The 26,257-nt window shown below is 36.6% G+C and overlaps 1 protein-coding gene across 2 annotated transcripts in view; it reads right to left on the reverse strand.

Moving 5' to 3' along the window:
• Nucleotides 1-8,977: 8,977 nt before the first annotated feature.
• Gap43 (growth associated protein 43) overlaps nucleotides 8,978-26,257 on the reverse strand; it is a 108,961-nt gene continuing 91,681 nt past the window's right edge. For both annotated transcript variants that reach the window (XM_048803279.1, XM_015478379.2), the window contains exon 3: nucleotides 8,978-9,662. In XM_048803279.1, the coding sequence (XP_048659236.1) occupies nucleotides 9,574-9,662 (89 nt within the window). In that variant the 3' untranslated portion in view covers nucleotides 8,978-9,573. The remainder of the gene's footprint in view (nucleotides 9,663-26,257) is intronic.

Genomic DNA, 26,257 nt, shown 5'->3' on the forward strand with positions numbered 1-26,257 from the left:
TCACATGCACAAGTCCCTGGGTTTGATCCCAGCACCACACACACACACACACACACAAAAAAAAAAATCCTCTTATCAGAGGAATGGGAAAAGGTGTTGAGTGGGGAACCAGGATGTTTCCTGCTAAGAAATGTAGAAGGATGTGATCCCTGAATGAAGGCTATAGTTGGGAGAAACTAATTTTAAAAGTGAGAACATCAAAAAATGTGTGCCAAATTCAAAGATCAAATTAAAAAAGAAATTTGTGGTTGCATTTTTGAGGAAAATTCATTCAGATGCTATTTCTTGAAATCCTCTGCATTCCATGCCTTAAGAGTTGGAGGCACAAACAAAACAGGAAAGTTCTTACCTTCATGAAGCTTATATTAAAAGGATGGAAGACAGGCACATAAAATAATTAAGTAAGAAGTATAGTATTGTAAATGGAGACAAGGCTTATTTCTATTTGAAATACTTCCACTGGAAAAGGTGAGAGAAAATATTGAGTGAGTTGGGCATGTAAGGCTTCAATGAGAAGGCAGTATTTGTGGAACAACCTGAAAAATGCCACTTGGATATTGGAAGAAAGGCCTTCCAAGGAGAGGAAACAGCAAGTGCAAATATGAAAAGAAGTCATGGAGGCCCCACAGTGCATCAGGAGTAGAGCAAACAAGGACAGTGAGAAAGCCACTGTGACTGGATTGTTCAGCTGCCATGTAGGGGGTGAATGAAATATATCAGATTCACTTGCTCCAAGTTCATCATCAGGTGTGATATGTGAGAGTTCTGAACTTTCAGTGAAAAACTTCTCCCAAAGGGCCTGAGTTGTATCTTGGTACTCCTATGGGAGTTTGTGAAGTCAAAGGGAGACAAAAGGAGAGAGGTTGGTAGGAATTAGAAGTTTGTTTGCTCAGTTGTTCATTTGTGCATTTCTTCTGGATATGTCTGCTATTTTCAGATCCTCACAGGTAACTAGATTATAAAACCATACAGGACAAAATTCTCATGCTTAAGGACTTTAAAGTCTAGCAGGAGACCTCTAAGCAGACAAGGTTGACTACATCATGGAGGAGAAGAGGAGATGCACAGGGGTAAGCTAGCAGGGTGTCCAGAGGCAGGTCAGAAGGGAGCAGCACAGCAGAACACTATTGGTGATCTCTGATATGAAGTAGGAGGCTGCTGAGCCCTCCCCAGGTAGAGGAGATGGTTACAGATTTCACCGAATTTTGCCAATCTTAAAGCTGGTACACAGGTGCTGCCTCTGTCAGGCTGCATCTCCATGTTTGTCCTTGCTTAAGGAGCCCTGACCCCAGTGCCTCCAGACCAAGACTCCCTCATCTCCTTCATTTTTTTGCTAAAGGAAGAAGAGGAAAGGAGTAGGGGGAGGTAGACAAACAGAGAAAGACATAAATGTTCCTCCTTTTGTTTACATTCTGGATGTTAAAAATAGTGTTAAGTATTATTTTCCTCCCATGCTTTTCTTTTGATATTATTTAGAGAGAGACAGACAGACAGAAAGACACACAGACATCTTTTTATTTCTCAGTACAAAATGAAATATCAGTCTTCTTCTGATCTGTAGCTTAAATATAAATTTGCTTTCAAGGTGAGCTAATGAGTACTTAGCCTCCACAATACCTACTAATCTTCAGATTTATAAGAGGCCCAAGTTAATCAGCTTCTTCAGGAACATGATTCTTCAAGTGACCAAGATCAGTTTCATAACCAAGTTCTTCCCAGACAAATGCAACCCTGATTGGTGGTAAAATAACTATCAGGCATCATAAATTGGTGGTTGGGTTTGTTATGCCTGTGTTGTTCTTGTTTGTAATTTATTTTTAGAGCACTTAGGAAGAACTTATTCTTCATGCCTCCACCGTCCAAACCAGTTTCTAACTACTCTGAGTTGTCTGTATTCAGTTGTTTCATAGTCTCTATTTTCTTAGTCGGTTTGCGCTGCTATAACAAAAGTACCACAGATTTAGCAGCTTATACACAACAGCAATATATTTCTTCTTTTTTATTAGTGCTTTATAGTTATACATAATATTGGCATTTGTTTTAAAATAATTATGAAAGCCTGAAATATACATATATATGAGAAAAGAGAGGTAAAATTCACTGTGGTATATTCATATATGTACATAGGATAGTTTGGTTATTTTCTTTCCACCATTCCTTCCTTTTCCCATTGTTTAAATCAGATTTTTCACTGCTGTGACCAAAAGAGCTAACAAGAACAATTTTAATGGAGGAAAAGTTTATTTTCAGCTCACAGTTTCAGAGGTCTCAGTCCCTAGATAGTCAACTCCATTGCTCTGGTCATGAGGTGAGGTAGTACATCAAGGCAGAAGGGCATGGGGTAGGAAGGCAGCTCAGGACATAAGAATTGGGAAGCAGAGAGAGGGTTCTGCTCACCAGGTACAAAATATATACCCCAAAGGCCTTCCCTCAGAGACAGACTCCTCCAGCTATACCCTATGTGTCTATAGTTACCACCAAATTAATCCCTGTCAGGAGATTAATGGTTTGATTATTGGTCTGATTATGGTTCTCAAACCAAATTGTTTCACCTCTAAACTTTCTTTCATTGTTTCACACATGAGCTTTTGTGGGATATCTCATACCTAAACCACAATACCCATCTCTCCTCTCTCTCAATCCTCTTTTTTACTTCATTGATCTCTCTTCTATTTTCATGAGCTATATATCCCCTGCAAGTCCCACTTATTTTCCCCCTTATTTTGGTCTAGCTTCCACAAGCGAGAGAAAACATTTGACCCTTGACTTTCTGGATTTGGCTTATTTCACTTAGCATGGTGCTCTCCACTTCCATTCATCTGCCAGGAGATGCCATAATTTCATTGTTCTTTATGACCAAGTAAAATTCCTTTGTGTATGTGTGTGTGTTTGTGTGTGTGTGTGTGTATATATATATATATACACACTCATATAATGTTTTCTTTATCCATTCATCTGTTGATGGGACATTCACATTGTCTATTGTGAATTTTGTTGTATCCCTATAGTATGTTGAATTTAGATCTTTTGTATACATCCCAAGGAATGAGATAGATGGAGCTGGGTCATATGGTGGTTGCATTCCTAATGGGTTTTGAGGAATCTCCCTACTGCTTTTCAGAGCCAAAAACATACATTGGAGAAAAGATAGCCATTTAAATAAGTGGTGCTGGGAGAACTGGATATCAGTATGTAGAAGAATGAAACTTGATCTGTATCTCTCTCAACTGCACAAAAGTCAACTCAAAGTGGAGCAAAGACCTAGAAATTAGACCAGAAACTATGTAACTTCTAGAAGAAAATATAGGCTCAACACTCCAAGATATTAGCACAGACACCCACTTCCTTATGATGACTTTTATAGCACAAGAAATAAAACTAAGAATCAATAAGTGGATCCAGTCAATAAGTATCCAATTTAAAAGCTTCTGCACAGCAAATGAAACAAGTGTATGAAGACAGAACCTAGAGAATGGAAGATCCTGGCCAACTGCTGCTCAGATAGGGAATTTATATATATATCTAGAATATACGAAGAACCAAAATAAATAAATAAATAATAAAATAAAATAAAACCAAAAACCCAAGTAATACATGGATAAAAGAACTAAACATAGATTTCTCAAAAGAAAAAATGCAAATAGCCAGAAAACACAGGAAAAAACTGTTCCACATCTCTAGCAACCAGGGAAATGCAAATCAGAACTACATTGAGATCTGATCTCACTCCTGTCAGAATGGCAATTATCAAGAATACAAATAATAATAAATGATGGTGAGGAAGTAGGGAAAAAGGTGCATTTACACATTGTTGGTGGGGCTGCAAATGAGTACAGAAATATGCTTTTTACAGTTCTGAAGGCTGGAAGCCTGCCATCTGGGTGCCAGCATGGTCAGGTTCTATTGAAGCTTCTTTTACAAGTTTCAGAATCTACCTTCTGACTTCTAACTTGGCAGAAAGCAGATAGGAGGCACATCTCCTCTTTTAACAAGAGCACTAATCCCATCACAAAGGCTCCACCCTCCTGACCTCATTACCTCCCAAAGGCCCACCTCCCAATACCCTCATTTTGGAATCAGGCATCACCATATGAATTACCAGGGTATGAACACTCATTTCATAGCAATATCTTCTCTAGAAAGCAGGGAAACTTCTTACTTTCATCCTTTTAACTTTCTAGGGATATTAGCAATTTAATTCCCAGATTCTGATATCCTCATTCAATCTCAAGCTCTATGATTCCTGGTATCACCAAGACCTCACATAATCGCAGCTGCCTAAAAACTATCAAAAAAAAAAATGTTTGGGGCTGGGGTTGTGGCTCAGAGGTAGAGTGCCTGCCTAGCACGTGTGAGGCCCTGGGTTCGATCCTCAGCACCACATAAGGATAAACAAATAAAAATATTTAAAAAAAAAAATGTTTGTCGAGTCAGCTTTTCATCTCTATCACAAATAGGTTACTATGAGGTAAAGAGAGGCTTATTTAGATAACAGTTTGTGGAGCTGAAAATTCAAAGGACACAGTGCTGATCTATATACACCATGGGTGACTGCATCACCTCATGGTGCAGATAGCAATGATGGAAACCCATGTAGGAGGAGTAAATGACCACATCTTTAACAAGGAGCAGAGAGCTGGGTGGGACCAGACTTGATCCCTTCATAACAATAGAAATCAAAGGACCAATTGAGAACTATCAAGGGATTCCATGGGAACTGCCTTTCACCCCTGAAACTTTTACTAGACCCAACTTTCAACATCACCACCCTGGAGAATGAGTCTTTAAGCACAATGGACACTAGGGGGACATCAAACCATATCAAAACCTTGACATCTGAAAACCAATGATTCTGGCGTTTCTTTCACAAGCAGCTGGAGCAGGATTAAGAGGAAGCAAAGAAACACTTGCCTCAAGTGCAAAATTGAAGGTTATACCAAAAAAGTTAGTAATCAAGATAGTATTTGAATGCAATGTTTTCAAAATCAAAATCAATGCGAAAAGACCCTATTAGAAAACTTTTTTAAATGAAGATCATTTGTTGTCTATTTTTTTTTTTCTGCCTTATTGTGTAATGGGACCAGTCCTTTCTAGTCAGCCTCCATTTCCAGGGCCTTGCAAAGTAATGCAGCCCTGTGTCTATCAGCTGGCAGATTTGTGGGCATTGACAGTGGCATGTCAATAGATTGAGCAACACAAGATTTTATATATAGTTTTGCTTTTGAATGTAGAGCTTTTATAACTTTCCCACTTGGTTCAAACTATGGGGTAATACTTTGGTCATATACATTGTGTCGCACAGTTTTCTTTTGTCTCAGGCTTCAACAGGGCTCAGCATGACACTGGGACGCAGCACTGGTAACCAGGAATTTTAAAGACCTCTCCCTCTGATATGGCAAGCTATGTGAAAATCTTTAAAGCACTTGCCCTTTGATCCAATATTTCCATTTTTTTAGGGGGCTGGTTAAATAAATTCTCTTATAAATACATTATAAAACCAGTGAAGCTATTAAAATGCATTGTTGTAAATGTGTATCTATTGATGTAAGATTCCTGCAATTTGCTGTTGAATGTCTAAAACAGTTTACAAAATAAAATGCACAGCATGAACCAATTTTTGTCTGAAACATACAATGTTGTCTGAAATAAACAGATGTCTCTCTCTCTCTATATATATATATATATGAATATAGATAAATAAATAAGTGAATGATATATGGCAAGAGACAAAGATAAGCAGGCACACTATATAAGGCTACATCTTTATCTCTTAATTTTCAGTGGTAAGATGTATTATTTTTATCTTCATTTTTCTTATTTATATTTTCTACCTTTCTACAACAACATAGCATTATTTGAGTAGTTAAACAATAAAACTATTTTTAAAAATTCTTGTGTTAAGGCCATGTGTTCCATAGCCTAGTCTTATGTGATAGGAGATTAAATGGCAACATTTTAAAGTTGCTTTGCTGTCCTTCTCCTGCCTCAACCTCCCTAATCTCTGTTGATTACAGGGTCATGTCAAGAAACCCTCCTTTCTTATGCTCATTTGCTGCATTTTGCTAGAAAGGTCACCAACCAAGTTTTTTTTATATCCAACTAAACAGAAGCTGTGGTTCCATGAAAAGAGACAATGTATGGCAAGATGAAGGAAAAAAAATAAAAAGTTAATGGAACCTATGGTGATCTTGGTAAGGCTCTATGGAAATCTTTCAGAAAGCTGGTTTTTCTATTGTTCCAGGCATCCTTGCCAACTGTACTATTGGTTTTTGTGGTGCTGCCCTTGTTGAGAATAATGCATTTTTGAGACCTCCAAGTGTTTTAACCCAGGTTTTTGAGAGAGGGTATTTACCAATCCTTTCCTAACTCCTCTTAGGAGACGTGTATGGGAAGCAACTTCTGAGGAAGAACACTTAGAACACCTTACACTAGTCAAGGGAAGGGCAGGAGTGTCCAGAGCAGTAGGCCCAAGTTTCATTATCATTCTCTTCTAGCATTCATGGAAGCAGGTTTGCTCATGAATCAAATGTTATGTAAAGAAAAGAAAAATCAGGCTACATTCCGGATTTCTGACCTAAACCACTGAGTAGAGAGGATGGAAATAATTGGAGGATCAGCAAAGTGGGTATGGTAGGGTGATGGGAATAAAGAATTCTATTTTAGAAATCCCTTTATCTTCAAAAAGACTCAAATTGTATTGCATCATGGCTGAACATTTTAGATCCAAATACTGCTACTTGGTCAAAAGACCTTGTTTCCTGCAGACAAGGGCATGTTTTTGCTACCAATAAGATATTGGGTCTGATGCTCAGGATATGATCTTATTTCCATTCAAAAGCATCACCTGTCTATGTTGAGGCCCTTTGTACTTGTCCTCAACCTAGTTTTACTTTTCAAAGTAATCCAGATGCAGATGTTTCAGTGTCAACAACCTACATTGTTGCAGAATTTAGAATCTTTACTTCCATGTCTTGAGTGGTTTATACTTTTCAGACATACCCCGATTTTAAACGTGTTGTGTATAAGTTTGAGTCACATTATTTTGCCTCAAAGTGAACTGACATCTTTTTTGGTATGATTATTATAATGTTATTATTATAATGTCTACTTCCCACATTTTAGATTCTATTAAGAAATTGAGACTATACAAATGAAAAAAAAATAGACACACAAAAGGAAAAATAAAATCTCAACTCTGACACAAGAAGGAAAGCCACTAAATAGTGTATGTTAATACATGCTTTAAAACCCTATGCTCATGTTTTTGGTGTGAAGGTGAATTCATTGGAAAAAGTTTAGAAAGGCTGCTTTAAGGTAAAGATTTGGGACATTAAACATTTATATGTCCCATATATGTATGTATTTACATACATATGTATATCAATATTGAGGTAAAATAAAATTCCTAAAGCAGTAGGTTACTTGCCAGCCACACCAATGGATGCCCTTTTCCCACACCTTGACTCACATCTTGTGAGACTTTCATTAGATGAAATTTGAGCCTCTGACACTTGCTCCAAAGACTCCCATGGAAATCTTACCAACTCAGAATGAAGTCAAACTGTTGCTTTAATATATGGTATTGATGCTTCCTGACACTTTTCTTTATAGTGACTTCTCCCAATGAAAACTTCACTTTGTGTTGGTAGCCAAGGAGAGAACTTGACCCAGGGAAGACTCATGTTTCAGAGGACATCAGAGCTGATCAGAGACATCAAGCTATAAGTTTTACCTCCTGTCATTGCGATTTTGAGGACTTTTGTTTCACTTGGTTTTCTCTTCCTTGCTTAGAAATCCTAAGTGCAGGTGAGTGTAGGAAGATGAAGGGAATTTCTTGGTCATTTATGTCCATGGGAGGAGACCAGGGCCAGGGCGGAACATGACCTGTTTTTGCACCAGGATAGAATTAGGAAATTAGGGAGGAATGAACAGCATGGATTCTTCTGGATTTAGGAACATTGTTGTGTTTCTCAGGTGAACTATTTACCTTCTAACAGAAGGTACTTTAAAAACTGGAAATGGAGGGAAATTTGAAAAGAACTAACAGCGGATGTACTACGGGTACTCTTTTCTTTATGGACCACCACCATCAGCAGGTGCAATGATTATGACCAGTCAAGAATCTGACACATGCCTGGCATGGGGTTATAATGCCAGTAGAAATTCATAAACTGAAAAAGATAGAAAAGACTGGCGCACCGTTTGGGTTAAAACAAGACATGTAAACAAAAGTTGGGGATGTCTAAGAGTTATGTATATAGCTGTAATATTTAACCTAGCAAAACCTAGAATAGTCTTCATTGGATAAGACAAACTTTTTCTGAACCCTGAAAATACTCTGTGGTTACTTTATGAAAATCAAGTCTTAGTGTGTCTCATGGGCTGAACTTCTTTAACTCCTCCCCTAATTCATATGTTGATATTCTTCACCCTTGCACCTTAGACTGTGACCGTATTTACAGGCAGGGCCTTATAGAGGTAATGAAGTAAAAGTGAGGCCATGAGAGTGGATCCTAATTTAATATGATTGGTATCCTTAGAAAAAGGGAAAATTTGAACCCAGAGACATACATAGAGAGAAGTTGCAAGGTGACACAGGGAGAAGATACACATCTATAAACTATGGAGAGAGGCCTACGACCAATCATTTCCTTACAGGCCTCAGAAGGAACCAACACTGCCAACAACTTGATTTGAGACTTCCAGCCATCAGCACTCTCAGACAATCAATACCTGTTGTTAAAGCCACCCAGTCTGTGGGACTTTGTTATAGCAGCCTTAGCAAGCTACTGCAGCACCCAGCTATTTCATCCAGGCCTGAAGTCATCAGTACTAACCAGAACCTTGGGCTTCATCTGTGTTTTCCTTATCAAGGTTGCTGGGGTCAGATGGAGACACCAGAGAAAAGATGAAATGTAAGATCCCAATTTACTACAGCAACTAAGGGAGATGGAACAGAAACACGGAGCCACTGGAGTTTGATTACTCTCATGATTTATTAATATTCAGATTGAAAAAGGAGCCTTAGAGCCGCAAGTTACGCTAATTGGCACATTTGCTTTATTTATTTATTTTTAAAACAAACTGGGTTTTTGAATTTTTTTCCTTTTTGTTCATTCCATCACATTGAAAAGGAGAAAAACAAAATGGTTTTGAATTCACTCAATATTTTGGACTCCTCAGATGAACGGAACATTGCACACACACTTGGAACAGAGAGATAGAGAGGAAGGTGGACTCCCACAGGGCCACACGCACCAGATCAAAAAACTGGGATACAGTGCAAGAAATTCCCAAAATGATTGGATCATCATTACCAAAAACTCGCCATAACAACACCAAGAAACAAAAAATTTTTAAGCCACACTGTTTGACTTGGGATCTTTCCTGCTTTTTTTTTTTTTTTTAAATGTTTGCCACACAGAGAGAAAGAGGGCTAGTGGGCGGGAGAGGACAGACTCACAGATGTGAGCAGGACAGGAAGGGAAACTTCAGAGTGGAGTTGAGAGAGGGCAGGAGAGACAGGGCTCAGGAGAGGGGAGGGTGGGGACGTGGAAAGCCATTTCTTAAAGTTCAGGCATGTTCCTGGTCAGCCTCACGTTCTTCTTCTTTACCCTCATCCTGCCGGGCACTTTCCTTAGGTTTGGTTTCATCTACAGCTTCTGAGGAAGAAAGCAAGATGGGGCGAGAGAAAAAAGAGTTAGTATTTTGTCTCATTGGATTGTACACTGGCACAGTGCATTTCTTTTTTTTTTTTAATTTGTTCTTTTTAGTTACACATGACAGTAGAGTATATTTTGACAGATTTATACAAACATGGAGTTCATCTTATTCTAACTAGGATCTCAGTCTTGAGGTTCTACATGTGGTATATTCATATATGTACACATGAAAGTTATATCAGATTCATTCCACTTTCTTTCCTATACCATTATATAAGAACTTTAGGATAAAAAAGAGATCATTGTTATTCATCAATACAATTTCCATGTTTGGAAGAGTTTACTTCTAGGAAGCTGTTCAGTGGCACATACAGAAGTGCTCAGGAACAAAAAGCATAGTGTTAGGGACAAGTGGTCCGCTCAGAAAAAATTATTGTGTTTTTAACCTCTTAGTCTTACAATAAAAGTACCAACATATGTGATATTCACATGGGAAATCAAAAACAATCTTTTTTCTTGCTCCATAAGTGTCAGACAGTGGTGACAGATAATTTATATGGAGCACTGAGAATTCATTCTAACTATTTTGCCCCCTTGTTTCTAGTACTATAATGACCCCAAAGTAAAATACTTGAATTTCCAGCTTCTGTTGGAGCTGGGGGTGGCCAATAGGCAGTGCTGGTCACATAAAGATCAAATGGAGTGGGCTGAGTTGGTTTTTTCCTTTGCAAAAAAACCCCCTTGAGCCTACAGGTCCAGAATTCATACTGGGAACTGGTCATGTAGGTACCCTTTACTTAATACAACAAATCCAGCACCTCAGAAGGAGAAAAACTATTCAGTGTAAACCACATTGAAGGCTCAATGATTTCAGTTTTTCTTAGAAAGATAAACTGGAGTCGATGGAATCTTGTTAGGCTAACAAGGTTGTATTTAATTGAAGATAATGGATAGGCTTTGAAAACCCTTGGAAGCTTGTATCTGCCTTCTGCCAATCTTTACCCCAGGTAACTTTTCCTTTGCTTCTATTGCTTTGTGCCCTTTCACTGTAATCAGTTATAGCCAACTAAACAAAGACATATAATACAGATATGCTTAAAGATTAAGCTAGGAGTACCAAATAAAATATATTTGGGAGAAAATGTTGTGATTACAGAAATGGGGCCCCATAGAGGACTTCATAAAAAAAAAAGTTTTACTCCTCAAATCAGTCAGCTATATGTTTATATTCAAGTGAAGATAAAAATTTATATTCGAATAAGACCACCACTGTTAGACACATTTTTGGAATGCCTTTATCTTTTAAATATCTTCAGGAGAAGGAAATGCTTACTTTCATGAAAATATATTTAGTTTCTAGGCTCACACCAGGCTGGTCTGGTCTAGTGAAAAAATGTAAGAAGCTATGACAGGTAATTTCACCTCACAGTGATTCATTTGTCACTAAAGTCTTATTTATCTTGTAGGGATCATAACTCACTCTGAGCTATCTTCAACATGTAGCTATTCTAGTGATGATAACTACTACTGCTTAGAGCAATTTTTTTTAAAATCTGTAGCTTTCCAAATGAATAATTATTAACTCTTGAACAACAAAGTGCCAATACAAGTTATAGGTTAAAACTTCTTTCTAAACATCATAATATCTACGTATCAGCAGTACTCCTCAGGGATCATAGAACATTGGTGTGCTCATCAATCATATATTTTTGCCAGAAGAAAGCTTCTAGATTTATTTCAGTGAGGTCCTTCTCTAGCAATCTGAAGTTCTTTCAGAGAATCTGAGTTGTTCCTCTGCCCTACCCAAAGGTTTGGATACCACAAGTATTCCCAAGGTAGTTTAATATCTTTATCAGCTCCAAAACAACAACAACATTTTTAGAGCCATTTTCCAAACCAAAAGAGGAACATAATATTGAATTAAACTGTCCTGAAGCATTTAGAAGAATCCATTGTAGGAGCAGGACAAGGAGTCACATCTCTCTGACTAAAACAAAAACTTGGGAACCATTTTGTATGATGTGAGGGAAGATTGGGAAACTGAAGAATAAAGGGAAAGTGTATTGGGTTTATATTTGTGGAATAAGAAGGAAGAAAATCCACAGGGGAGAAACAGAAGAGCAGAAATTCAGATGATTCTGAGATAAAGCCATGCTTTTGTCCCTGTTCAAATGGAATCAGGTCAGATCCTTCCACATGCCCTCACTTTCTCTTGTTATCTTTTGCCTGGGCCTAGGATAAAGGTAAAATTTGGTACAAATCTCTTCCATTAGGACAGAAAGTCATGGCTGTTCCCTATTAAAAGAGCTTCAATAGCTACATATGCTTTCCCTTTAATGCTTTGAAGTGTTTTTCATATGGTTATTTGTTTATTTGTTCAATTTGTCGTTGGGCACCTGCCACATGCTAGGCATTCTTCTCTGTGTGGAGGAGAGGCAGTAGGAAAAGATAGGAAGTATTTCTCTTTTGAGATCTTCCATAATATATCTTTAACAGATAATAAAATTCATAATCATAAAGTGTTGTCAATGAAAGGGCTCTTTAAAATCATCCACTCACTAAACCATAAACTCTGTAAGGCAACAACATTATCTACTTTTGTTCACTTTGAATCCCCAGTGTGCAGACAGACTTAATACAGGGAAAAGCCTCAATAAATATTTGTTAATGGATAGAAGACACATCCTCACTTTATAGATGAGGAAATTAAAGTCCAGATACATAAATCTTTTGGTTTGCTCAGGGCTCAGCCAGAACTAATGCTCAGATTGTCTACTTGTTCAAGTTGTCTCATTAGAGCAGGTGGGCAAATTCAAGCAGCAAGGGTCAAGGACAAACCTATTTCAGCAATTTAGCACCCAGATTCCAAATAGTTGAAATCTATGAGCTTTTAGAGACATATAAAACTTCTGAGATTTTTTAAAAAATGGTTCTAAAATATAAAAACCATAAAATTAAAAATCAATGAAATTCAATTAGATGATTAAAAAAGGAAATGTCAATCATTCATATGAAACTCAATTCAACTGAACCTATATAACTATGTATACATTTTATTTTGTATGAGTTGAGAGCAATTTTGTTTTTTACTTGATATTATTGAACATTAAGCAGAGGGGTTGTCTTTGTTTTAGATGAAGGGTTGACTAGTTGGCGAAAATAAAGTGGGTTAAGTCAGTGGATTCAGTGAAATTTTTATAGGTAGGCCAGCAAGAATTTATGGGGAGAAAAGCAAAACACTCAAAGGACCAAAGGACTAATCTTTCACAACCAAAAAGGTGAGGTCAGGTAAGAACTCATAATGATGTTTATAAAAAACCCTACATATAAATGAAGGAAACGATCGTTACGTGTGAACTTATACTTATTCCAGCTACAACTACTCAATGGGAAACTAAATATGAGTTTGGGAAAGGTTTAGACTCAGACAAAGGAGAAATTGTTATAAATAGAATCCTATTTGTGTATATATAGATTCATATGAGTTTGAATGCAGGAGAAAACTTCTCCATGGTGCTAACTTGCTTCTTCTTTCATTGATGTCAATTCTAAATAAGTCATTATAGATAATAAATCCTGTTGGCCATATAGCTGTATGTGTACATTTGTGTGTGGCAGGGGCAGGAGAAGGGTATATTGGCATTGAATCCAGGGATGCTTTACTTCTGAGTTACACCCTCAGTCCTTTTATTTATTTATTTATTTTTATTTCAAGACAGGGTCTTGGTAAGTTGCCCAGGCTGTTCTTGAACTTTTGATTCTCCTGCCTCAGCCTCTCAAGTAACTGAGATTACAGGTGTGCACTACCACACCTGGCTCTATGTCTATATTTTCTAAACTGTCCTTTTTCAGCAGCCTCAATGACTGGAAAGAACTGTAAATCATGACATTCCTGATCTTTGTATATAACTATAGCTAATATTGTAAAGCCCCTATTATGTGCTCAGAACAGTTCTAAGTATACTAGTATCATTTCATTTCATCCTCACCTAAAGGTGGGTGGGGACTTGGGGGGTGATTGGATCGTAAGGGTGGAGTGCTCAGAAGAGTTATAAGTGTGTTTATATCATTCCATTTCATTTCATCCTCAAAGCTTTCTTAATCACCCTGTTTTACATCTGGGGAAGTTGAGGTACATGGAGATTAAATAATTTATCTCAGGTCACACTGATAGTAAGTGGCAGCAATTCCAACCTAGGGCAGAGCCATGCTGACAGGTTCTACTTTAAATTGCTTCCCCTGCTCTTATCTCAGTCCAACAAGGATAAATGGACTCAGAGTGGGAACCAGCATAAGGAATACACAGACAGAGACCTGGAGCCTAGTTTAAAAACTGACCTTGTTAAAAGCAGCTCAAAATGGAAGGAAGAGCCCTGACTAGTCTTTCATAATATGAAATCTGGGCTTGGCACTTTCTGGCACTAATTGCATAATTTGCAAATGTTAGAGATGGGTTAATATGTAATCTTCAGTATTTTGTGCAAAAACTTTGATCATCATGGTGAGTGTCAAAGACAGATGAATGTCTGAGGCCAGCTGTCACTCCAATTACCGCTATCCAATTAGCGTAAATAACCACATTCCTCATCTAGAGGATCAACCTCCCTCTGTGACAGTTGTTACTTAAGAGGCTATAGAAGCTAAGAGACTGAAGTGAGATTCTCCGTGCCAAGGGACATTGAACAAGGGAGCAGAAGTAACCAGGCCTGAAGCTGGCAAGTGAGAAAGACCTGGAATTGCTGATGTAACTGCAAAAAACCAGCAAGTCCATGATTAAACTTCCTTATTCAGGTTAGCTCTGAATAATACTTTTACTTTTAGTAAACATGAAAACCTAATATTAATAGTGTCATTTTGGCTAAGACATTACAGGAAATGCAAGATTAAGTAAATCACAGTGTTATGGTATGAATGTTTTGTGTCCCTTCAAATTCCATATGTCAAAATTCTAATCCTCAAGGTGATGGTATTAGGGGATGGGGCCTTTAGAGGAGGATTAGATCATAAAGGTGGAGCATCCATGTTTGAGATTAGTGTCTTATAAAAGAGACATGGAGAGATAGAGACCTGGAGAGATAGAGATAGAGAACATGAGATAGGATCCATCATGAGATAGCAGGCCTTCACCTGACAAACTGATTCAGCTGCCATCTTGGCTTTGGACTTCCCAGCCTCCAGAACCATGAGGAGTACATTTTTTATTGTTCAAAAGCCATCCAGTTTATAGTATTTTGTTACAGCAGCAAGGCTCTGACACACAATATATATAAATATGTAATTTGTACCCATATATGCCACGTGACTGTTAAGAGTCATTACTGTCACGGACCTAATGATGACCTCCTCCAATCAGTTTTCACCAGGGCAAAGTCAGTCCTTCAAAATCTAATTCTGAGACACACTGTATCCAAAACAGAAAGTGCTGATGTGTTTTAGTGATTTACACTAAAAAGAAAAACATTTTCGGGGGGGTGGGGGTACCAGGTATTGAACTCAGTATTGAACTCAGGGGCATTCAACTACTGAGCCACATCCCCAGCCTTATTTAGTATTTTATTTTGGGGTCTATTTTATTTAGAGTCTCACTGAGTTGCTTAGTGCCTCACTATTGCTGAGGCTGGCTTTTAACTTGCGATCCTCTTGTCTCAGCCTCCCTAGCTGCTGGGATTACAGGCGTGCACCACCTCGCCCAGGAAGAAAATCATTTTTTTTTTTTAAATATAAGAAATTGGGTATTTTTTCACATGAAACATGATCATATTTTCAGGAGAAAATAACTTTATTAATAGTAGAAGTTTAAGCTACGGGGTCAAAAACTTGTTTAATTTGCCTTCTTGATGTGCCATGATTTAAATGATACAAATTTCATTTGGCCTCAAAAAGTATATTTAGTCAATTTGGACAGATGATGGTAGAGTATGACAAATAGGTATGACCTGACCATGTTATGACATCTTAGCTTTGGGAAAACATCACTCTTCCAAGCCCAAAGACCTCTTAGAAATCACCATGTTCGCTGGAAGCCCTGTAAATTTTATCAATTGTTAACATAAAAAGGGAGTGTTCACATCTTATTAAAATCATGTATTCCTCATGCTTGAGAGTTGAAGGATGCTTAAAAACAGAAGGAAAAATATCTTCATTCATTCATTTATTTATTCATCTAATGAAAAGAATGGAGCCTTCCTGTGTGCCACATATTGTTCTACAAACTGAAAAATACAGTGGTGGTGTATGAAAATATGAAATCAAAATCTCTACCTTCTTGGATTTTCCATGCTAATATTACTATAATGATGCCCTGTTTTTTGGAGAAAGAGTGGCAAAGGAAAAAAAAAGAATAGCTAGAAAAAAAGAACTCAGCCCAAAGGGGTATAGTTTCTCCTGGATTTGCAAAGTTGAGTTATAAATGAATCTTATATATTTTGAAAAGTGGAAAACCCTAGCAGTTTCACATTCTTGATCCACAACTATCATTGTTAAGAAAAATAAAGACATATTAAGATGTCCATAAAGATGCTAAGTTATTTTTATATGCATTTGACACATCTCAATTACATTCTTAAAAGACAAAGAGATTTGGGTAGACAACTTCACAGTGGTCCTTTAAAGGTATGTCACACTCAATCTCTGATTCTTGCTGAAACAGATTCTGGAAGCAGCTCTTGCCTTTATGCATTCCATTCATTTCCTCGAAAGGGTGAGAATAGCATGTCTGTGCATTCTGTTGGGGAGCAAATACCAAGAGCATATGCAGCAGCCTGGCTGCAGTGTTGCTGGAGGGATGGCGGTGTTCCCAGCTGCCATCGCCCACATTGAGCTCTAATGGCCCTGTTTCCTGGCTTGGGTCCAGGCCCCTTCACAGCCCTACATTACTGAAATTAGGTTGAGTGGATTTCGAGTAAAACATTACCTCTTGGGACCTGCCCAGCTCTCCCCAGTCTTGTCAACATTGATTAAATAGAAGCTGCTATCATCCTGGGGCCATGCCCACAATCCTCCACCAATTACCACTGGGATTGAGAGTTTGCTTGTTTGCTTCCTTTCCCTTTTTATTTTCATCTTTCCTGAATATTAAGCATCATCACCTCAAAAGCTTAGAGGAAAACAAAAAGCCATTTGGTAGTTGACTCACATACAGCCCTTTTGTTACTTACATGGTCTTTCTCTTGAGTCATGTACCAGATATCAGACTGGAACCCAAGTCATGGTCTTTGATGACCACTGTTATCTATACTGGGATCCACATTTACTCTTATATCATCACTAATTTCATATTTTAAATCACATTCAAAATCCTGGGCCCATACATATATAATTTTGATGTTGAGATAATGGCCCAAATAACCCCTGTGCCTCCACTCTTGCTTTCCGAGCCTTGGGAAGATAATAAACTTATCACTTACATCACAAAACACTTAAGAATTTCAAAGAATAATTAAAACAAATTTTAACCCAGAAGAAAACTCAGAGGATGAATAATGGGGTCCCAAGTGATATCTGAAACATATTTTTGTATTTTGACTTCTCTTGTCAAATGCTTAGGATAATCAAGGTAACTTATATTGTAGCCTTGAGTCTCCCAGCAACTAAGCATATGGACCCAGACAGGTTAGTTTTCCTTTGTTTGCTTCAGTTTTTTCATATTTAAATAATATGGTTATTAAAGTCTGTTCTTTAATGGCCGTATCATTTATTGCAGGTTATTTGGAAGTTGTAGAAAGACATTAGAAAAACTTTGTAAAATTCAAACTACAGGATGTAGTATACTGAGATTTTAATCCAATCTGTGGGATTCAGGGTTTGTTGGATTATAGTCCAACCTATGGATTTGGGAAATCCACTCAGCCTAATTTGAATTATTATATTTGACATTTTTGTGTCAGGAGGAAAAAAGCAATTTCCCGAAGGAGAAAAGATCTTATTTCCCAGATAAATGATTAAGAGTTTCTTAATCATTCTTTACCCCAGAATATTTCTGTAAAGTCTCTGACTCAGAAAATAAGGATATAATTGATTATTAATTAAAGAAAGCTATTCTTATAGAAGTTAAGACAATGTACAGGGTTTCATTTCACATAACAAAAATTAATGGTTTTATTTGAAAGATGAGAACCACAGCTTTAAAAGCCATCCAAACAAAAGCCAAAGAAGGCACAGATTGACAGATATCCTTGGAAACTTCTTAAACATTATCTATTCAGAGTTTCTACCAAATCGTCAAAAGTTAGTGTTCTATCTTCTTCTCCCATTTGAGACCCACAGAAAGATCAATAACTACAATTTATGTGACTTACATTGTAGCCATCAATAATTTTTTGAATAAGATTAAGTAAATATATAAAATTAAATTATGTTAACTTTATCTTTTTATTTATTTCAATGATGGGGATTGAACCCAGAGACTCACATAAGTTACCCAAGTGCTCTGTCACTTAACTATACTCTTAGCCTATTAATTTACCATGTTTCTTACCATAATCACAATGAATAAGTCAACTACTAAAAGTTAAAATCAAAACAAAAATTTGGAGGTATTGTCATTCCAGCATAACAGTTAATAGACTTATCCCACATTCCTCTTCCTGGATAAATTACATGCCAAGGTGTAGCTGGATCTGGTTGTATCAAGCATTACTTCTGTTAGTATATGAGATGAAAGGAATAATGTGGAGTCAACACAATGATAAACAATCATGGCACCTGTGACAGAAATTTTGAGAAATGTCACATCAGAAATAGAAAGATAACATTGTCATATCAAGTATCACTAATAGTGTTGATCAGAAACAATTTAACCTAGGAATTTTTGCTTTCTTCTTTCCTGTGGACCATTTATATATTTTTAAATAAAGTTCAAAATCCCATCTGACAGGACAGAAGTATGTGCTCAAAATTCATCACAGACTTCTACAGATGTAAGTTCCAGGAGATCTGTTTTCTTAGTCTCTGCAAATTCTCATGAGCTTGCCAATAGTTGATTGCAAATGGTCAGTACCACATTAGGAATGTTGGCCTGTAGCATTTTGCCTTCCAATGATTCGAAAATTTCTTTTGAAACGAGAGAGGGAGGGAATTTTAAACACGTGCACACAACGTATGCATACAGGCACATGTGGGAATATTTTATAGATTTACTTTTTAAAAAAAATAAAAACTTTCAGATATGGTAGAAACACAGAATCCTGAGGCTTAAAAAGATGTAAGAGATATTCTAAATATGTCCAATTTTTTTGATGAGAAAGTTGAGACTACCTGGTAAGCAGAATTGTTAAGTATTTCTTTTGTCCAAAGGATGCCATAAAATAAATTGCTTAGTCATAAACCAAGGACATCATAAACCATGAAAACCTTTGTTTAAAATTAATATATAAGTTAGTTGCTGACATATATATATATCTTCACATACACTTGCAAAATAAAGTAAAAATTGAGACTTAAATGGGACTTTAGTTCATTGTTAGGATGGTTAAAATAAGTGATTATCCAGTAACAGCTTTTTTTTTCATATTAGCATGGTAAAGAAGTTAATATCTGTACATCACTTTGAACATGAAAAAAGGTTTATGATTTGATTCATTACCATGTATTCTTTGACCAAGGACTTAGGGTGAAATAATCAAATTATATAGTCAATTTATGTTGTTGGTTTAGGAAACGATGAATTTACTTATATTTAATTCTGGGGGAGTCAATGTAAATTCTACACGCTTAAATATGTTTAACATCCAGAAGACAAGTTTACAACAAACAGAGGTACAATTTCAACTCTCTATCTCTTTTCCACTTCATAAGGTCCTAGGTGAGGGTCCTAGCTGGGAGAAAATCTTAGCTGTACCTCTCTGGCTTTATTAACTCAGTTGTCTAATAGGTCAATAAGTAACATTAATATGAATACTTGACCATGGGTAAAATTGATTGTGGGGTCTATGAGGAATTCCACAGTGCAGATTTTGTCTTTAAGAACTAATTTCAAGTCAGAGTCTCTAGATCATAGTGTTACCTTTCTTATTTTGCTAAATTTAAATTACCTTCATTCTAGACTTTCTAGTGAATGAGTAAAAAATAAATACTATCCCAGACTTTATAAATGGCCTCCCCAAAAAATCAATTCAATATTATCTCTTTCCTCATTTGCTATTCAAATATTTTCTATATCTCGTCACCCTCCCTTCTAGATGTAGCCAATGCTACTGGTGATCCTCTCAGATCTTAGTTTACCAGGCTCAGGCACCCATTCCCCAGCTGCTGGAGGTTTGCCTTCCAACAATTCACATCTGCCTCCTTTGGTAGGGGAGGTGAATTGAGAGCCGCTTCAATGTTAGGTGTGAGAGATCATGTCCCCTCTGACTCCTTTTGCTTTTGAGCTAAACAACTTCTATGATAGAATTCATGCTTCAGAGCTCTCTGTAGGATGAGGCAGGACTACCCTTCTCCTGAACTCTCACCTTTGCCTGGATTCTTCCTCTGTGCTATCCTCTTTGCTTACTCCTTTAAAAGGCTCCACCAACATATTATTTGCACAGGAATTTCCACCTTAGGGTCTGATTCTAGGGATTTAGACCAAAGAAATCCCTTAAACCAAGTTTAAGGACTGTAGTTGAGAGGCAGACCAGCCAGCCTACTACTTTACTATATAGTAAATCTCTAAAGTTGAATCATTTGGATTTTTGCTTATCATCCCTCAAAACCCAGCTCAAATGATGTTTCCAACATCAAACCTACTTTAGGCAAAACTAATCACTTCCTTCTCTTCATACAGAAATTATGTTTCTTGCATTATATGCTAGTTTTTGAAATTCTTCTTTGATTATGAACTAATGTTGCAAAAGGAGACACTGGAATTTAAACTCCATGTAAGCAGAGATTTTTCAACTTTTTTCACTAACAAATTCCAAGTGCCTAAAACATGCCTGGGGTTGGGGATATCTAGAGGCATCTATAATACCCTGACTCCCAGTATCATACATATCAGATGATGGACATTTAATGTTTTCACCCATAAAAATATTGAAAAAAGTGTTCTGGATGTAGTTCAGTGGTAAAGTGCTTGCCTAACACGCGAGGCCCCGGGTTTATACTAAGGACTTAAATATATATAAAATTATATTTAAGATTTATTTATATATCAAAAGCACTCTTGGGATATATATATCCCAAGCAGAAAAAGTGATGACTAGTTATTATGACTGAAGGAAATAGCAAAAGTTGGTCTACATTTCAAAATTTTGAATTAGAAAAATAAATCCCAAGATTATTCTGGTTCATGGTCATGGAAGCATGTGCTTACAATCCTCCATTTCTTTGCTAATTTTGATTTCATAACTACTAATTTTATAAAAAATTGTTTAGCTACAAAAGAAGGTAAAAATAGATATCTACTTGAAGCATAACTCTTTTTAGATCAGAGGACAGTGGTTAAAGGAATTGATTCTAGAGCAAGACTTTGCATTTAATTCTGACACCATGGCTTTGGATAAGTTACTAAATCTCTTACTACTCATTTTCCTTAGATATAATTGGTAGTAATATGGGTATCTTCTTCATGAGGTTGTTGTTTTGTTTTTATTTTTAAGGGTTTTTTGTTTTGTTTTGTTTTGTTTTGTTTTGGTACTTGGAATTGAGCTCGGGGGATTTTTACCACTAAGCCACTTCCCCAGACCTTTTTATTTTTTTATTTTGAGGCAGAGTCTCACTAAGTTGCTTAGGACCTTGCTAAATTGCTGAGGCTGGTTTTGAACTTGTGGTCCTCCTGCCTCAAGACTTCAGAGTCCCTGGGATTTCAGGCATGAACCACCATGCCTGGCTTCATGGGATTGTTATGAGAATTAAATGTGTTGATTTAAAAGTACTAAACAAGGAATGTTCAAGTAACATGTTTAAGTAAATGGCCAAATGTACTGGCTCTTATTGGGGGGTCTCTAAGGGAACTAATATTGGTTTAATGTTTACCATGTGTCAAGCATTGCACTAAGAAGTCTCTCATGTTAAAGACACAAAAGTCTGGGCTTATAAAGGTTTTGCTTATAGAGTGAAAAAAAGAACAACAACAACCCCCCCCCAAAAAAAAAAAAAACTTTTTGGAGAAGGCTATGATGAAGTTAGGGTCCAAAGACCAGAAATGATTTCAAAGGCAATGATTTCACTGGCCAGACTTTAAGAGTAGCAAAGAAGAAAAGTCAGCAGGAGCCGTGGTACATGCCGGTAATCCCAGTGGCTCAGGAGGCTGAGGCAGGAGGATCACAAGTTCAAAGCCAGCCTCAGCAAAAAGCAAGACACTAAGCAACTCAGTGAGAGCCTGTCTCTAAATAAAATACAAAATAAGAATGGGGATGTGGCTCATTGGTTGAGTGTCCCTGAGTTCAATTCCTGGTACCCCCCCCCAAAATGTCCAGTTTAAATATGTGTACATANCACCAAAAAAAGAGTCAGCATTCCTGTCATACAAGAACCAAGACTGCTAAACAGTAATGTGAAAAAGGCGAAGTCTCTTCTGCTACTGCCTCCACTTAAAGACAGAACATTTTCTACTTCACACCCAAACAACAGCAGTCAGTTGATTTCAAAAGGAAATAACCTTGTCCCTTGGCTTAGCTCCATTTGTAGAAAATTATGCTTACCATACTGAAGGCAAGAGCCAAATTACCGCCTACCCCCAGCTGTGTAGTAAATCTTGCATCCACTCAGTAGGCAAGTTACTCAGGGAATGGCAATTCTCCAGGCTTAAGATATCACATCCAATTTTAAGAAAAATTCCTTTATTATAGAATTCTTCATTTGAAAAAGACTAAGACTTCCTGTTGATAATTAGTCCCTTAAATTTAAAAAAAAAAAAAGTATGTTCAGTGAGATTGTTCAGCTTTTTATGGGGAAGGTTTTTCCATTTCCAGGAAATCTTGCAGCATCTGTGGACAGGGCATCTGTCAAGGGAGACATCCCTGGGGAAGACTGCTCTGGTGAGGTTTTTGTCTCTACTTATACACAATACTCGCTCATTTCTGGGTTGTCTCGAAAAGGGATCCCTGGAGAATATGAAGAATCAAGTTAGGATAATTTAAGGATGTAGCTGTCCTCTTAAAAAGGTTTCTGGGAAAGAAATGTCAAATTCCTTTTGGACTCTTTTTTTCAGACATGATTGAAGTTAGCATCTCACTCTGTCTCACCTAACTTCCAAAAGAATGTTCTATAAATCTAGAGCTGCATTTAGGAGGAAGCTAAAATTTCAGATATCATGTAGTTTAGCCTTATTATTTAGTTTCATACTTAGGAGAAGAGGAAAAATTAAACAGGCTAATTATGTTTCTTGTTATTTTTCATTAAACCTTCTCTCTTAATTTTCTTTCTCACAGTTTTTCACATTTATTGAAGTAGATTGTTTAGGCATTAGGCCATTTCAAAGAGTCACTCTTGACCTATCTAGTGATCATTTATAAAAGTTTCAATGTAGAAATTTGAATCTGAAAGAACTTTAATAGTTGTACTAATTCCATTTAAATATTCAGTTAATCATTTGTACTGTTTTAATATACAGTGAGTTAACATTCCTTATTGCAAAGCTGATAGTTCCAATATTCATCTCTGGAGCAAAAGTAAATGTGGTTTTGTTAAATCCTATAATTTAATATTGGATAAAATCCTTTTATTATCTGTTTTCATGTTAAAAGTCACAAAGACAAAGCTGTACATAACTCTAACTCTACAAAGTCCTACCCATATTTTTAGGCTATGGCTGCCTAAAAGTATTTCCTACTTGAGAATATCTATTGTCTGGGTAACATTTAAATTTTTAAAATAAAAACTCTGCATTCATTAGTCATATTCTACTCATGCCTTGCCATGCCCAGCCATGATGTGTTTGGGTAGAACTTGAGATTAGGCAGACAATTATTTATCTTTGTTGTTTAATTTTCTCTTACGGCTTTTTCTACACAACACAAAGAAAACCAGAGACTTGGCAGTTGTCTTGCTAATTTTATCAATGCAAATGGATAAACTACATAATTCAGGACAAAAATCCTGAATCTGTATACATTGTCACAGACTTGGCTTGTAATTGTTCATAAAATTACATAAAATTGTTCCTGTAATTAGTGGAAGCTGAAGGAGCCCTTTTAGATCATCTCTGATCTCAGCCCCCATTCCCTATGAGAAAACCCGAAGACAGAGCATTTTTTATGACTTGCCCAAAGTCACACAGCAAATTGGAATTCAGCAATCCTTCCCTAAGACCAGACTGCCTTTCACGACCTCTGGGGATGAGCGGGTTCCCCTGACTTAAACTTGAATCTCTCCCCAGCGGTCCTAAATACACTACGTGACTTTACTCCCTCTTTCCTTTCTGATCCTTCCTCCCTTCTTCCATTCTGATTTTTCTTTGTGAAATACAAGGTAACTCAATACAATTTTTCTTCAAGGGTCACCAAAAGTCACTTTAGTTACTCTGGAGGCTTGCAAAACCAGAGTTGAAGATTATTGCTTTATCAAATTTCACTATGTTATGTTCAAATTGTGGGAGGCAATTTTTTGTATTCTACACACAAAAAAAAAAATAGAAAAAAAGGACCTCTGGAATTAGTAATTTAGCCTGAATAGTTATCACTAATTATGACAGGCTTCATAAATAAAATGGCAAAAAATTATTGGATAATAAAAGTACGTAAGTAGCTAAAATTATTACAAATGCTGTCATGTTTAAGAATTGATAAGAAATCACTTCTATATCCTAAAGTAGAAGAAATAAAAGTATACATATATAAAAGGATATATATATATAATTTATATACATAATAAAATCATACATATATACATGTATATATATACATGTATATAATTTCCCCATTCTACCCTCAGCATCACTGTGCTGGCAGACAGTTAAAAAGCCAACAATAAGGTTTAACTATAAAGGTTTTGAAGATAATTTTAAAAATATTATTGTAACAAGAAAGCCTTATAAAAGATGTGTGTATTATATGTATTCATGTGGGTAAATAAATGCAATCTCCATCTCTTACTGGGACAATTCATTTTCTACTCATTGTGTGCTTTGACTTCCTAGGGCCTATCAAATTATGGGGCTGCCATTGAGTAAGCTTTAAGAATCAATAGCACTCACTGGAACACAACCACAACTATATTGGAAACGTACTATTAATATTTGTACCGATTTTTCTTTTTTTAGTCAAGATCTCCAAGTTCTTATATTCAGTGACAAAAAATGTTATAGCTTTGGCTCTTTGGGTATATTGGGACAATAAGCAGGAAAGAATAAAGATTCATGGGGAGTCTGAGTCTGTGTCTTATCTGGGCTAGAACTACAGGTTTGTAAATACCCTATCCACCATATAAAACTGCCATTTGCAAAATCATCCTTGTCTTTTGTTCTTCACCCACTATTTTTTTCTTTAATAAAACCATTTTCCAAAATATACCTCATGCCTAGAAACAACCTACTATTATCTTCCTTTTTTCAAAACTCTGTTTATTTAAAAGTAAACCTAATATATACAGAAACCTTAGAGTAAAAAGACATCTTGGAGATCCTCCAGCCACCGCTATCCACTCAGGAATCCCCCATGACACCCTAGTGGATGGACAGAGGCCACTGCAACAGGGCATTCCAGCTCCAGCTGGAATGTAAGTTATTCCAGATATCCTGCTGAAATTTACCTTCCTGAAGCCTTGCAGAGTTGTTTCTGTAACAACAGAGCAAATATATCAATATAGTTCCTCTTGCCCAAGATTGCTTTTCAAAAATCCAAAGATAGCTTCTTTCCTCATGAAGCCTTTAGACCCATTCTTTTTCTTTTTGAAATTTCATGAAAGAATAAACAATTATGCCATCTTTACCTCACCTTCCTTATTTCTCTGTCAGCTGACTTTAACATACAATTTTTCAAACAATGCTTTCCAAAACAAAATTCTATTCCAAACCCTCATTTACCATATTTCTGCATCTTTCTTTGCCTGTTCTTTCTTAAGGGTACTTCATGAAATGGCTTACTGTAGAGAACATCTTCTCCATACAATCTGCTACCTACCCTTTCTCAGGACTCCCATAAGACTCAGGGATGACATCCTTTTTTACTTATAATAAGATGAAAAATTGACCTGTCCCCTTTTGCCTAAACTGACAAAAACAGACAGAGATTCTCCACATTCTCATTTTTTGTCTCTTGAATATTCATTTGAAATTAGAATTATTTGTCCTTTTGAAATGATCTAGATATATAGAATAATCCTGTTCAGTTAATGAGGTTTCCCTGGATTGCAAAACAGTACTAGTTATAAAGCATACCACCTGTAATTTGTCTTTTCTCCCTATAAAAGTGTAACAATAAACCACCCTGTTCAGACACTATGATATTGGGACCTGGGGTTCCTCTTGAAACACAAGAGGAAAGAGCTTGAACACCATCATTTTACTTATTGATGTACTTTGGTTTTGACATCTTCTTAAAATATTATTCTTTCTTGATTTCAGTGAAGACTATTTTCTGGGTTTATTTCTGCTATTTTCTGGAATTTATTTATTTATTTATTTATTCATTTATGTAGCCATTGTGAAGCTAGATTTTTCTCTCCCTGTCTCCTAATAC

This window comes from Marmota marmota, unplaced genomic scaffold, assembly GCF_001458135.2.
Source record: "Marmota marmota marmota unplaced genomic scaffold, marMar, whole genome shotgun sequence".
Taxonomy (NCBI): domain Eukaryota; kingdom Metazoa; phylum Chordata; class Mammalia; order Rodentia; family Sciuridae; genus Marmota; species Marmota marmota.